Here is a 15,874-nt window from a genome sequence, read left to right on the forward strand (position 1 = left end):
ATGGTTAAAGACTCCATGCATGTTATGATATTTGGTCGGCAACTACATACGAAACAATCCGTAAAGTTTGGTGGTAAATAAATTAGGCAGAATCAGAAATGATAACTAAAAATGGTCACAAATTTTGTTAAATAGATTAAAACAATATGAGGGTTGTTATCACAAATACACATATAAATATAATGAAAAATATTCGTACCCCATCAAAAATGTCCATGACCTCGTCCCACCACTAGAAAAGAAAAAAATCTTGTGGGTTTCTCTAAGTACTAAGACAAGCTGTTAGAACCTTTTCTATTTATAATTATACCCGCTAAATATGCAATAGCTAAGAGTACTTATGAGGGAAATGATAATGAATATTATGAATATGGTTTACGTTTCCCCCTTAAAATATTGGAATGATGTAAATTATAGAATACCTGTTTTGCTTCTTTGTCCACTACAGAGGATTTACCAGGCGTGTAGTTTTCAATTTTCCCAGGCTGTGCTTTGTGTATTTCTTGACTAGCTCTCGTAGATGCCAATGTGCTGTATCTAAAATAAAAGATATAAGAAGGGTAAAAAAAAAGGAATGATTCAGATAACTGACTGATTCACGTAATAGGCATGCAACTAATTTGTAAGCAAATCCTGCAGAGTCAGCCGCACTCCGGCTCGTTGAGATACTCAGAGCGTGGATCGAAGTACGTGTACTGATACCAACACATTATCCGATATTTCCACAGTAAACTCACTTGTTATTAGACATGTACATATCGTTCCGGCGCTCCTCTTGCACCGAAGCGGTTCGTCGTCGAGGCGCTGTTGCCGCATCGCTATCGTACGCGTCGCTCCACGTGCCCGTAGCGAGCCGGCCAACGCCGCCCTCCGGTTCACTGAGGTACCCGGAGCGCGGGTCGAAGTACGCGTACTGGGATCTACTGCTGCTCACTCTTTGTGGCTCGTCTATGAACGAACAGTGTATTGAGTAATTGAAATGAATACTTTATTGCACACACTTAGTTAAACAAACAATAATAATTCAATGGGCGCCCTTATCGCTTATAAGCGATTTCTTCCCGGCCATCCAGTAATATTCATTCAGGATGAATAATGAATAGTTATTTCAAACTAGGTTTTGCGTAAAAAGGGAATGGTAGTCGAAAGTGTGAGTTGTGTTTTCAGAACAGTTTTGGTGAAGTATACGAGTTAGTTAGGAGACGCTGACGCTCGTATTTCGTAAACACTACAAGCAATTATTAATTAAGTAAAATGGTAAGTCCCTACATTAGCTTAAGTTTAATTTATTTAATTAGGTATTCATGTGGGGTTATCATTGGGCAACGTTAAATAAGAAGGGAAATTATTTACAGATAAACTGTTTCTACATTTAGAGCTAAAGATGTCATACACTAATGAATTAAGCTGAATTATCAATAATACACAATTCTGATTAAAAGCATTATTTTCACAAAAATAACTTTCCACAACCATTTAAAATGTTAGCATACACAATGTTATTGATCGATTTTGGTTTTGACATTCACAGATGAAATGTATGAGATATAATATTTACATTTGCAGTACAATTAACATATAGTCTTAAGAAAACGTAAACTATAATGTTATAACATTTTTGACTATCGAATTAATATCGATAATAAGATAACAAAGTATTTTATTAGCTGTAAGGAATGGAAAATAATTTTGATTTTATTTATGAAAAGTTTAATATTATGTATACTGTACGTTTTCTTAACTTTTAATTCAATTATTGAGATTAAACCAATTGAAGTTAAAGCTTTAAAAGTTTATTATTTTACACAGCCAACGAGCACATAATTAGATTTTTGATAATATATAAATAATCACCTCTACGGCTTTTGTATCGTATTGTCACATAATCGTCTGAAAAAAAAGAAATTTTGATACATGTTTAAACTTAATAAAAAACAAAATAAATTAAGTGTTCCTTTATTTTAATAAAGTTTTAATTATTATGGTAAATACTCACTATCGTATTTGTTTTTGTGTATTGTGTCGTACATTTTCTTGTACCACCGTGAAGGGTCTTTGACTTCCTGAAAAATGAAATAGTTTAATAAGTAATTAAAATTAAGTAATAAAACTCACATATTTATTAATTCAATAAAGATTTCTTATTTTTAGAAGAACTTTTGAATCATCATAACATCTAAGCATTTTAAAATTTTTAAATGTCTATACTCTATATTAGCATTATTAGCTTAGCAACCACTTTTCCCAGTTATTATTTTTTAATTATTTCCCGCCAATACCACAGATAACTCACCAAAAAAACTATATAGTTTTTTTTGTTTATGGCAAGAAGGTTATTGCCAGTGTCGAGTAAAAAACTAAACAGTTACTACGTTAAAACATTATTATAATATTATTATCATCTGCGACATAAACTATAGGTACTTACAGATCGTAGAGCAACAGGCATGCCGTCTTTTGTGATTGGTCCGATTCCGTCGATTTTCTTCTGCGCATCCGACATCTTACGCTCGCTGTCCCTTGCTCTCCTCTCGCCCTCTCCCTCACTCACGTACCCGCGGCGTAATGCGTGCACTGAAACGTACAGAATAAAAATTACATTAAACATTTAAAAAAATATAAATGATTGTTGTAATGATAGTGTTAAAACGTAATGTGCGCACATTAAACTCATGTTTCATTACATTTTTATATATAATTTCAAGTTTCTTTTCGGAGTTAGAAACATGTAGGTAAGTAAAGTATTTAGGTAAAATAAATAAAGGTTTCTTGAAGGGTATTGGATTGAAAGAATTTCAGAACGCAATTAATATATTATTGTGTATGAGCAGTGACCATACATGACATTACCATACATATAAATACATAAATTAATAAAATAAATAACAATACGACTTAAGACACTGCATATTTACTTATCACTCATAAAGATCTAGAGTCGATATTTGGAAAATAAACTAATATTTTAAAGTAAAATATGCGTGAGTCATAATAACTTTCAGCTGTGTACATTCAGTTTACGTGGTCTATTAAATAGTTTGTGTCACTAAATGAAAGAGCCAACCTTTCTCTATATAGCATGCGTATAAATAATACCTGGATCGCCAGAAGGAGGTGATGGTCTGTCGCGCGGAAGACGAGCGTCTCTGTCTTGCTGCTGGTACGTTGGTGCTCGAGACAGCTGGCCCTCTGAAATTATACAAAGAAAATGTATTATACTAAATTATTATTAAGTACATAATTTGACTGAAGTATATAGGTACTAACTATATATTATTACAAAGACAAAATCATTATTTTTAATAACACTCATTCAAAAATATCTAATTATAAGAACATCAGTCAACTTATCTATGATGTCATCTTTCAGTAAATTTTTGAATGAGTGTAATTAAAAATAATGAATTTTGCCTCACATAGTAGCAGCTCATTTAGTACAAGTCACATCACGTTCACATTTTCTTAATCCGTATAATTATGATATAATATTGTTTTAAGAAAGGAAATCTGGATGAAACGGGTCATACACAATATACATAAAGTAATGCATAAAAATGAGGAACCCCGTTATGATTTGTTGGATAACGGTAATGGGAAACAACGGCTACGTGTCACTGAATTTGTTTTTCCTCAGATGTTATTAAACTTTGTAATATCCCCAAGGATAGAGTTCAGAATGCTACTGATAGTGTCTCATTTGAATAGTTTTCACTAGTCATAGGAAGCAGCATGGTGCCTCCCGAAGTTTAATAATATCACCTGACCCTTGTCATTTTAGCATTGCATCGGAGCAATATTACCTACTTTATATTAGACTAACTGCCTCGCCGGATTTCTGAGGTAAGTGAGACGTATTTTCATTTCCGTTTTGCCGCTTATTGTTTTAATATATGATTGTAATGCTCTTTATTTACTTCTCTTAAAGTTTTGGTGTGATATTATGGTAATATACCTATATAGAGAGAAAATAAGTCATTTCTAAACAGTCATTTTTATGGCTATAATAAAATATCAACTAAATATTATCTACTACCCAATATCGAGAAGAAATAAATCATCTTTTACAAACCTATTCGCCATAATACATAATATAGTATCTATAGGTATACTATATTATGTATTAAAGTACGAGTAGTTACTCAAATTATGCAATTAAAACTATTGTGACCACGTAAAATAATTTAATTATTCATTAATTACACAGTACATTTTAATTAAGATTAAGAGGATAAAATAAGACGCGAATGAGAAAATGTAGTCATTAGAAAATGTTCAGATTAAGAGCACTCTGAAACTAATTAAAGAATCGATTTTATTTATAAACCTTCAACGACAAGAGCTCGAATGGCAAACATAATTTGGCGGTAAATTATACGCCGTCTTGAAAATGGTTTATGAATAAATTATAAACTAATTGTTTGAAATGTTTCAAGTATTGTTTTCAAACTGTAAAGATACTGGCAAAACAAGCTATTTGCAATTCTCGACATTGTATTGTTTAGTCTCTTTGAAGACTTTAAGTAAATGCGTGGAAATGATTCTAATTTGTCTTATATTTTGGTGTTATTTAATAGAACCTATTTGAATTTAATATTTAAATATATCTATACCTAATATTTGAAATGTCTTTGTCTGTATGCGTAATAGCGTAAAGAAAGATAAATAGGGAAAGCTAAAATTACAGGCGTGATAAATATCTGCCTTAATATTAGAAATGAGATGAAGCTACAGCTGTATGTCCGATGGGATATCTCATAGACATCCCAAACATTGCCTACGGGAATACAACAGACAAACTTTCATTCCCTACTTAACCTCTATAATTTGTTTCTGTCAAAAAACTGTCACCATTTTATTATTACGATGTATACGTAACAAAACACAACCGTTCAATCTTACAGCAATACTTCAAAACAGAAAATAACTTATTTTTATCTTTTTACGGGGAAATTTAGTTTCATATTGTTAACTTAAATGCATATGAAAGACTAGTATTTATTAGTTTCTCGGCTGACACTGCTCTACAAAATTATCTTGATAGATATTATTCGGCGATTTGAAAGAACAATATAATATTATGTTAAATTATACAGATAGTTACATAGGAATTTAAACAACATATCACTCAAGTTTTAGGGAAAAGGCCACGATCCAAACTCCAAATTCTGTTCCACCTGAAACGACTTTACTAACTTTTTGAGAGAATAGGAAAAATATTATGTAGGTTGGTCAATATTATTATGATTTTAAATCATTGCTTTCCATTTTATTTCACTTATGTGGCCAAAATTATCTTGTAAGACAAAGGGCATATTATAATAATAAGTAATCTAGTAAGAGATCATAACATTGTGTACTATAAAATGTAGGAAGTTTAACATGTCTTGACAGTAGACATGCTATTAAAGATATTATCAACTCGTACTCCAGATAGCAATTACTTAAAGATATTAATTAATCAAAATAAGTGACCGAGTCATAGTGTCAAGCGTTACATGGAGTTTGCAGTATGTTTGCTTAACCACAAAATATTTTTGATAATCTCATATTGTATTAAAAAGGACGTAACCATAAACGATATTTTACTGTCAGTAATTAAAGTATAACTTTCAAATGATTATATAAGTCCAGGCTGATCATAAGTTTACCATGTTAAAAGTATTCAATTAATAATAATTTTGCATCCGATATAAAACATAATACCTTTAATGCTAATAATATTATGTTCCTATGTTTTAGAAACGAACACATAACTTTGGTCATCCATTGAATATGAATACAAAATTTAAAAGCTTACACCACGAACAGGTTTGCTTTCCTAAATAAAATACCGAAACAGTCCTCCATGTTCACTTTTGTGCTGAAAAGTGTATTCACAAAGTCTCAGAACACCAAAGCGAAAATAAATAAAAAACGGAAGCAAATAATGCTTCCAGGAAACAAAAAGTAGAGGAGCGTAAAAAGTAGTGAGACTTTTAGCCTTTGCACATACATGAGCCACTGTTTCAGTAATGTTTTTCCCTTGGAGATTGAATTATCCTATGTAAATTAACATACCTCGCGCTTTCTGCAACAAGGTGACGGTAGGGTTCTGAGCTTTGGGCAGTCTACTTGAAGTGCCGAGAAGGTTCAGTCCAGTCGCAGGCGCGCTTTGGGAGGTCCGTAGCCGGCTCTCGCTTTCCAAACCAGCTGTGCCGTTCTGCTCTGTGCTCTAAAACAATTAAATATTACGCGAATTCATTTCTTTTGTGGTTCTCTCATAATAGTTTTCTAAATAAGAAATATCTCGCACTCTCCCAATGAATTCAATTCTCCAGATACTTCGAACATTTCCTAAGGTTAAATATCTTAGCTCTATTGTGAATGGACCGGCTGGCGAGAGAGCTTTTAAAACAATTTTATCTAAAATGTTTTACCCAAATAGATTAATGTCCTTAAAAGCCTACATTATTTATAATAGAAAATATTTTCATTCTCACAAAAATAGATATTAAGTTAATGTACATTAATGTTATCATTGAATGCTTTGTAATAAAAATACATTCAGATATTTTAGAGATAAATTAAAAAGTTCTATACGCATAAAGACCATTCTAATGCCTTTATTTCCGAGTTCACAAAGTTGACGTGACTCCCAACTTTTTTGTTTGCAATGTCTAAGTAAATATATTTAAAAGAATATTTCTTTTCTTATCTTTTGAAATTCAATTTCCTGAATTTTCATGTTTTGCTGGCATAAATGAGAAAAACAGTAAATAACTTATACTTAACTTTGCGCTCGTTTAAATTAACCAAAGTTTTATTCAGTCAGTTCAGTTGAAAATGTTTAGATTATAATGTTTAGGTTGTATGTATGGTGATGATTAATTTTTTCTAGGATTTTTTTTTTGTTATTTTCTGGCTTATTTCTTTGATAAGAGTTCTAAATACATGTTCATTACATTAGGTGCGAAGGTAAGAAGCAAATTTGGCGCAGCAAAATTCCGTATTTCAGATTTAACGGCATAACGGCATATATATATATATATAACGGCAACGGCAACTAATTATTCATTATAATATGTGACTATATTATCTATTCATAAGTACGTTTCGATTATTAATTACCCTGTACGATTGAATCCATTGATTTTACTTGAAAACGCCATTTTGAGTACTTATAAAACAATGAGCGGTTATCCTACTCGTGTGATAATAATATATTTTATGCTTTCAGAAATGCAATTTTTCTAAGTAGGATAAAATTCCAATAGTCAAGCAGCCTTATGATGTGCTTATTTAGTTATTTGTTGTTGACTGTAAGCAATTAGATGCGTTGCTTGGGTACAACCATTACCAATTAATATTTAATATTAATTAATATTACGGCGTTTGTTCAGATACAATTGCTTACCTTCGTGCGACATAAAAAAAGACGACCCGACACAAGTTACATTCACGCACCTATTACAAGCGAAAGTTGTGAGCAAATTTCCGTAATAAAAGTTCTTGGGAAAACAAGACTGCTACGACTGTGTAGTCCCTAATACCAAAGTAAAGGAATACCTACAACAAATATCAATAACATCTGTAAACTGTAGCGAGTTTATTCGCCAATAAAGAACTCTAACATTTTTACAATAGTTTTTTTTTTTTTATATGGAATAGGGAATTATTGTTCATACGTAGATCTCTGTTGTCTTTATTTTGTGTTTTAGCAGAAACCATTTAGAAAATCGGAAAAACTTTTTTACGAATATGGCTATTCCTTTCACGGTATGCATACAGATTGGAGTTTATACGGTATCCTCCACGAAGTTTTTTAATCAAGATTGCGCCATACTCCGTAAATGAACAAAGAAGAAAACTTACGTTCATACGTCCATCAAATTTTCGGCGGGTTGGTGGTGATTCCTCGAAGTGTACCGGTCGGAAGGTTTTGCGTTGAGTCTGCGGTGATGCCGAAGCGCTGTTGGGGGTCCAGACGGGGGGCGGCGGGGGCGGGGGAGGGTGTCCCGCGCTCGCGCCGCTGTCGCCCGCAGGCGGCGGTGGTACCCCCGGCTTCCACACCGCTGTCAAAATAATGTTAATTAGTATTTGAATGGTCAAGTTTGTACTGTAGTTAACTGCATTTCTATAGGAAATATTATGTTCATGGTCTATCTAATTTGACGACCTATTGACCAAATGACTAACACTTTAAATAGGTTGTTTGCTGCTAACTACTCAGTTCTATTAATAGGCAATAGAAAAAAACAAACGTAATAAATTAAAAGCTCTTTGTTATTATCATACGCAAATGTAAGTAGGCGAATGAAAGCACGCAGAGCAAAATAAAGAATTAGTATCTTAAAGAGGAGGAGAACAATTATATCCGTAAATTGGTTTGAATGTTTATTTATTGAAACAGCACCAACGCTAAGTCGTATTTATGATTGTGAAGGTACAGTTAATAAAAATATAATAAAGGTTGGTACGCACACGAAGTGCGTTTCTATCAATAGGTACATTAAAGCCGTAATTAATTACACTCTTATGTGGATTGGCATTTGGCAATATTATGTCGAATGAATTGTTTATTAAAATATAAACAATTTGATACAACATTCTTAAATGTACATAACACACGCTTTGAAAAGGTAATGATGTGATCGAAGCGAAATGGTTCTTTTATATTGTTATAGCGTATCAAATAAACAGCTAAAAGGCTAACACGTTCAAAAATATTGACAATACACACTTTACCAAGAAACGAAGTAACAATACATTTCATCAAGTTACGTATATTTGATTGTAAACAATTTATGGATTCATACGTTCGGAAATTAAGGCTTTTGCACACGAAGCATTTTATGGTCTCGTAATAAATTTGGGGTACGTACGTCGTACACAATTTAGGTTACTGGGTGCGCCCCGTAATCACGTCCTCTTTGGGGTTGCGACGACAGTAAATCTTCACATAATATTTACATTCACTTAGGCCGCGGCCGTTGTTAACTTAATCAGATTTATTACATGTTTATTCTAGTCGCTATTTATACATATTAAAGTTGAGAGCTCTGTGCGTATCATTATTGAATTTGCTTTTCTGTGTGATGTTTTGAAGTTGAGGGTAATAATAATTATCTACTCAATTATTATGACGTTCGCTCTTCCATCTCTGCTCTTATATCTGCTAGTTTGGTGTAAAATATCATGAATGATGAAAATAAGCAAAACAAATTGTTGATTATACATAATTATAATTAACCTACTCCAGCCAGTAATTTAGACTCGGAACAATGATTCCAAATTGAAATTGCGACGTGAATTATAGACACAGAAGCGAAAGCAATGCACGTTTAAAATTCCATATCACATGTCCCGGATTAATTGGAATCCCGATAATTGGTTATTTATCTAAAACACGGGAACGGAGGCGACATCAAAGGAATCGCTAATAATTTAAAATCACGAAAGCGAATTCAATTAAGGTAAATCTGAGAAAAAATATACAACATTTTGCACTCCTGTCTGTGAGTTTTGAGTGCCGACTCCATTATGTAAGGCTAAACGAGTCCTCTGAATTTGATGCTGGTGAAATTCAGATTTTCAAACTCGTTTTGTCTCGCAAAGAAGTTTTCGCAGTTTAATTGCTTCTATTACGCTTTCATTGTGTGTAAATAAAAATATTTTCGACGTCGAGTATTGTTGATATAAATTTTATTGAAGGAACTAGCTGATTTATTATAAGAAACACGTAGGAGGCGCAAGCTGTCTTGAACACAAGGGTAAGTATATCTTATACAGCATTAATGATTCTTGTCACAATAGCGCTTGCCGCTCGCCTTGTTACGATATTTCAACTCCTAATTTAACAATGTAACTGACCACTGTTGTTACAAAAAATTAATAATGTATGAATCTCCAGAAAAGGGTTTTTATAGATTTTATATAGTATATAAGTCAATTCAAAATATTTCTTTATCTATCCCACAACGTATTGGTTGTGGAGTAGAATAACTATCGCGTACTTTAAACGACTAGTTCTTTAAAATGATCTAAATATAAACAAAGCTTACAATGAATGTGCCAAATTATCTATTCTAAACATAGCAGTTTCTGAAACATCAATATTTATGTGGCTACAAGTTTAAAAGTTTCCCTTCAAACATTGATAGAAAGCAAAGAAATTTCCAATTTCTGTTATTTGAGGTTTGTCGATTTATTTCATGTTTTTCATAATATCTGGCTGCAAACAATATGTGATTTTATTTTCGCAGGTATCGTCGATTTTATTCATCCGTAGTTAATGTGCTTAAAATTAATAATGTATAACTAAATCATCCTCTATAATGCAACTTGATAGCATATTCAATTCATCCATCAAATAAGTATTTGGAGTATTTGCTAAATCTAGTTTGAGTGCATGTGGATTAGCGATTTTGCGTTTCATTGTGTAAATTATACAATTAATTTAATAACGTTTGCGGTAATTAATGGAAACCAAAGTACCTACATACTTTATGGATTGGCTTATATGTCTATGCACAAAAGAACGAATAAGCAATAATAATGGCTAGGTAATGGCAAAAAACAAAGTCAGTGTTTGTAGAAAAATAGAAATCTATTCAATTCATAAGTTTTTTTTTTGCTGTAATAAAGAATAACGTAGGTATAGAGACGTTAATACGACCATTAGTTAAAGAAAGAAGCGACGTAAATTCAGAGTACATAATCTCTCATTATAATTTGATTTCTCTTTGCTTTGCCTCGATTTGTTGCTAATTCGAATTCGAGATATTTCTTGAAGTTTAGACATAGAAACAAATTACCTAACCTAGACTTTAAGAATATTAATCCAAGTAAAATTTTGCAGTTTCAATAGCATAGAATAAAACAACTAGAAATTAGCAACTTGTAGCCAAAACGTTTCAACTAACAACTATAAATTAGATAACCAATTTAATTGAATGTAATATAATTGAAAGTGATTTAACCCCGTTTTAATTTATAAAAATGTTAACGACAGGTTTTTTATTGACTTTTAAATATTTTTGTATTATATAAATCACGATATTGCAATTACGGCACTGGCAATGAAAAACTTCCTTATCTAAAGATAAACGACTGGTTTTTATTTGACAGTGATAACAATATTTGTTTTACGATAATTAAAAAAAAAAAAAATTTGAATTCTTTTAACTTTACATAACGAGTTTTATAAATAAACTTTATTGTCATTATGATAAAGTTTTTTGCAGAAGGCACTAGAAAGTAGAGCAAGTATAATGGGAAAATTAATTTTATCATACGACGGAACGCCCAAAACATGATCATAATATTAGTAAAACAGCACAATAAATCAAAAAATGATCACGATTACTCATACAAGATACTAATAGCATAATGTAGCAGATGAAAGAATATATATTATAGTACACAAAAGTAACTCAAATAGCCTCGTTTCCTGTTTTCGCGTTGACTATCGTGCGTGGTTACGCAATTTGTCATTCTGCCAACCATTCAGGTGTTCCCACTGAGTCCTATTTGCTAACACCTCGGCCAGTGATTCACATCTTTCCATTCTTAAAAATGAAAATCCTGTTCAATCCGCATTACAGCTATTATGAAATGCGGTTGTGTCACGCGAAAGTTTGCCAACCTCGAAAGTGCTTTGAGTTTTCCGCGGCTAAGTTGATTACGACCTACAATGTTCTGATTCTGCTGTATTTACGAATGCCTGTAATCATCTTTAATTGGATTGAGGAAGGAGTGTTATCGAAAAAGTAATTTTATTTATCACTCTATTTACATATAACGTGACTTGTCGTAGAAACTTGTTTTATAATTATCAATGAAGATCTAAGCTTTGAATGAATAATTTCATAATTAACTGGCAGATGGCACACATCGTAGATTCAAATAGTAGAGTCTATTTCTGTCGTCGCTCTCTTAATGATTACGAGTTTCCCACTCGTCAAATTTGGCTTAGCATTGCGTAAAACATGTTATAATTTATGTATTTACAGCGTCCATTATAAAACACTTGGTATTAATGAGTGTCAATTAACCTATTGAAATAAATGTTATGCATCGATTTGAGTTTTTGATAAACTTATTATTGTTCGAAATTGAATTTAAATTGGTAGTAATTGAATATTGTAATAATTATTATTAATATATACTACACTCTCTACTTAGGTACATGTACTCAAGTTAATTTTATATAATACATTCTCTACTTACATCTAATATATAAAAATCAATGCCACTTTTCGTTGTAATTCCATAACTCGAGAACGGCTGAACCGATTTCGATAATTCTTTTTTTATTATATTCCTTGAAGTACGAGGATGGTTCTTATGTAGAGAAAACGTTAATATGTACCACGGGCGAAGCCGGGGCGGACCGCTAGTATACTATATTTTTAATTTGAACTTTAAACACCCCACAAACAGCCAACAATATAATGTTTACAATATGGTGAACTGAAATTATTGTTACCATCGTAACTAACTTTGCACTATGCATGTAAAAATAACAAAGAACTATTGAATATCCCTCCCAGTTTTTTCAATATTCTGGCAGAGCTATGTATAATGTAGGTATCTAGTATTTAATTAAATATTCACCTTCATACTTCGTATATATTTTTCCTGGTAAAAATAGTTCAGAGCACCGCGTTATCCAAAATGTGAACAGTGAAACTCATATATTTATGGTTAGGATTCGTACAAAATATATCATAAATGCTATAATGACACTGAAAGTATTAAAGTATAAGCGCAGAGTATATAATAGTAGGTACTACGTATAAGTAGCTACCGCCTTGTATTGCAATCAAAAAGGTAGAAGTAGTTCTCGTGGCAGTTTTCTGATCTGTACGCCGTAAGAATATTAAAAAACAGCCATAATAACCTAATTAAAACAACGAGCGAGCATTGTTCAAGACTTAATCACGAATAATTATCGTGCTTATACGAAATCGTACATTGCATAGGTACCACATGCATTGTCAAAGATACCCTCATTGGATTGATATTCGGATTATTGGATATGCAGAGTAATCCAGACAAAACGTAGTGTGTTTACAATGCTTTGGACAGCTCGATATTAGCAGCCGAATAAAGGGTATTGAATTTGCAGGAATTTTCAATATCAATATGGGTTAGCTGTCCTTTGCAGATATTTTCATCTATGTCGCACCGCGTTCGAAAGGTAAACGTTTGTCTCATACGACTACTGTTAGGTATTATATACCGCATTATAAATTCAGTTGTAATATATCTTTAAAACATAATAAAAAGAACTGGTAACGATAAAGGTGCACAATAGACGACTATAAACGTTAACGTAGTGTGAAACAGTGCTGATATTTATAGCTCCATCTTGGTATAAAACGTAATATTAGACACCGAGCGAAGCGTAAGGTCGCAGGGCATCTGGCGGAGCAGGAACATGTGTTGGATGTTTTTATCGTTCCATTCACAGAATGATATCGGTCACTAAACATAAATACTGTTCGAAATATTTGATACCCTTTCGAATGACTTCAATGTTTTTTAATTATGTTTTATTTAGTTGACTTTACCATTACCTACTCCTTCCACCACTACCATTAATCCAGTATTATTTGTAGGGTAATATAGTTTATTTTGTTAATGAGAATGACATTACTCATCTCAATACTCGCTCAATATGAACTTTAGATTTCAGGAAAGCAATTCCATATAAATTGTAACGCTCTTTTATATAATATCTCTGCTCCTATGTAGTACAAAGAACGAGACGCAAATTATTAATATTTCAAAAGAATTTATCATCTTTCCAGAAGCTAAAGACTACAAGGTGTACACGCTTATTCACATCACGCACGAAACTTTCATTGAGTTTGAAACATCTTTTACTTATAAAAAACATTTTTACTTATAAATCTGAGCGGAATAATGGGAAAAGTTGTAACAAGTATTCGGAATGTATTATATGCTATTAATATTCCAACAAGCCGACGAGGCGGCCAACTCTATAAAAGTTCAATGTAACGGGCTAGGTCCTGTGCACCTCATCATTTTCAAACCCCTTTGGCTTTATACCTTAACCTTTCGTTAGCAAAGTACCTTATACAAACCCTATATTATACCGTTCAAATTATTAAAATATTACATTGATATATATATATACCTCCAATTTATATTGAAAAATCATGTGTTGATCTGCAATTTAATTTGAATATTCACTATACTGAAAATAAATAACCATAATGAATCTACTCTCGGCCGTGATTGAAATCGATTTTTACTTTGTAAAGTTCCGTTCATCGTTAAAACGCCACTACCTAAACTAAATTATCTCATTAAGCTTTTGGAAAAGTGATAAAAGAATTCATAATCTATTTTAACAGCCGCATACTAATCCCTTCGAAGCTGGTGCTTCTGAAGTCAATTTTCGGTTGACATTTCTTTCAGAGAACAAAATGACGTACGTATGAGGCCGTAATTTCTCAAAAGGGGTGTAAGGTAGCACGTGAAGTTATAAGGGAGTCTCAGATACAGCACAATATGACATCCGCACACAGGCCGATAATGACGAAGAACTGGAACAGTGTTGACGAACTCGGCTCCTAACAATGAGGTCCTATCTACAAACATGTGCGGCAGATACGAAGCAATTTAACTTGCGCGTTATATACTATTCATAAGGGATTACGATAACGAATACTCACTTATTTATAATCCTCATCTATATGTACATATTTTATATAATTAAGTTAGTTTATATCATATATAATTGGATCTTGTAACGTAAGGATACGTTAGGCAAAAATAATATTATCGGGTCGTTTAAAATCTTGAGCGTAATTTAATTATCATTATTTTAGAGTAAAGTCATAATTTGTTTGAATTTTAATTCCACTTCAGTATAAGTATTGGTTTTTTAGCTCTGGCTGTGCAGTGTGCTCTGGCAGAAATTGTAGGAAATCCGAGTTAATCTGAAAGCCTTCACCTAGATAAACATCTTGAATTATTTTCAGGATATTATAGGATAAGCAACAATAATAAGAAGCTTACCAATTATGAGAAGGTAATTATGTAATTTGAGTTCAACAATTTCTAGATAATTAAAGTCTAGAATCTTCTTGAAATTTAATACCTTTTTATATTGATTAATGGTGCACTTGGCAATTAAGATAAACAATATGAAAATAATCTACTGACGATTATTATTTTAATTTTTAATTAAGAATTGATTTTTACTGGATTAAATTTTAGCTGCCAACAATACTTGTTTATGAAAATTTACAGTTACACTAATAGACATGAATATCTTTAAATAAATTTTGCTTCAATATCACGATCAAATGTTGTCTAAAAGGGCTTAATTTATTATTTGTGTTGGAAAGACATTTGCAAATAAAAGGAGAATTTTCCATTAAATCTCTTTGTTTGGAAATGGAAAGGGGTTAAAATATTTTAACTGAAGCATCATTGAACTGTATAAATAGTCTGCATTTAAACTTAAGCTGTTAATTGATTTCAAGATAAAACCATGAAGCATTATTCTTGTCGATGACGTATTGTTAACTCAACAACGCGTTCAGTCAAACGACGTGTTAAATTGTAAAATGTTAAAATTTTGAGTAAAATAAAGAGCTTTTTTAACGCAGTTTTTACTGGCTCATATATTGTTGTGTTGCGTTTTGTTTTTGCATACACGACAAAAAAGTAAAATATAATACATGTAAATATAAATGTGTAGATATTAATTTTTATATCGTTTATAAAATACCATGTACGATGTAAGTTAAGGTATAAGTTTAATAATTATATTGTTTATAATATTATATTGTTAAGGGCTGATTAAGGGAAATGTTTTCCTTAAAGACAGTTCAAGGAGTAAAATGAATATTGAGGT

At 31.9% G+C, this 15,874-nt stretch overlaps 1 protein-coding gene across 10 annotated transcripts in view; it reads right to left on the reverse strand.

Moving 5' to 3' along the window:
* The window catches only part of LOC123693189 (sorbin and SH3 domain-containing protein 1), a 121,090-nt gene that overhangs the window by 20,858 nt on the left and 84,358 nt on the right, over nt 1-15,874 (reverse strand). For 7 of the 10 annotated variants that reach the window (XM_045638188.1, XM_045638183.1, XM_045638187.1 and 4 more), the window contains 9 exons: nt 7,852-8,051; nt 6,058-6,211; nt 3,097-3,189; nt 2,429-2,574; nt 1,997-2,063; nt 1,855-1,890; nt 738-948; nt 423-537; nt 200-232 (listed from right to left, as the gene is read on the reverse strand). In XM_045638188.1, coding sequence (XP_045494144.1) covers nt 200-232; nt 423-537; nt 738-948; nt 1,855-1,890; nt 1,997-2,063; nt 2,429-2,574; nt 3,097-3,189; nt 6,058-6,211; nt 7,852-8,051 — 1,055 coding nt within the window. The remainder of the gene's footprint in view (nt 1-199; nt 233-422; nt 538-737; nt 949-1,854; nt 1,891-1,996; nt 2,064-2,428; nt 2,575-3,096; nt 3,190-6,057; nt 6,212-7,851; nt 8,052-15,874) is intronic. The other 3 variants (XM_045638179.1, XM_045638181.1, XM_045638182.1) reach the window with 2 other exon arrangements.

The sequence above is a fragment of the Colias croceus genome, chromosome 7 (assembly GCF_905220415.1).
Source record: "Colias croceus chromosome 7, ilColCroc2.1".
Classification (NCBI taxonomy): Eukaryota; Metazoa; Arthropoda; class Insecta; order Lepidoptera; family Pieridae; genus Colias; species Colias croceus.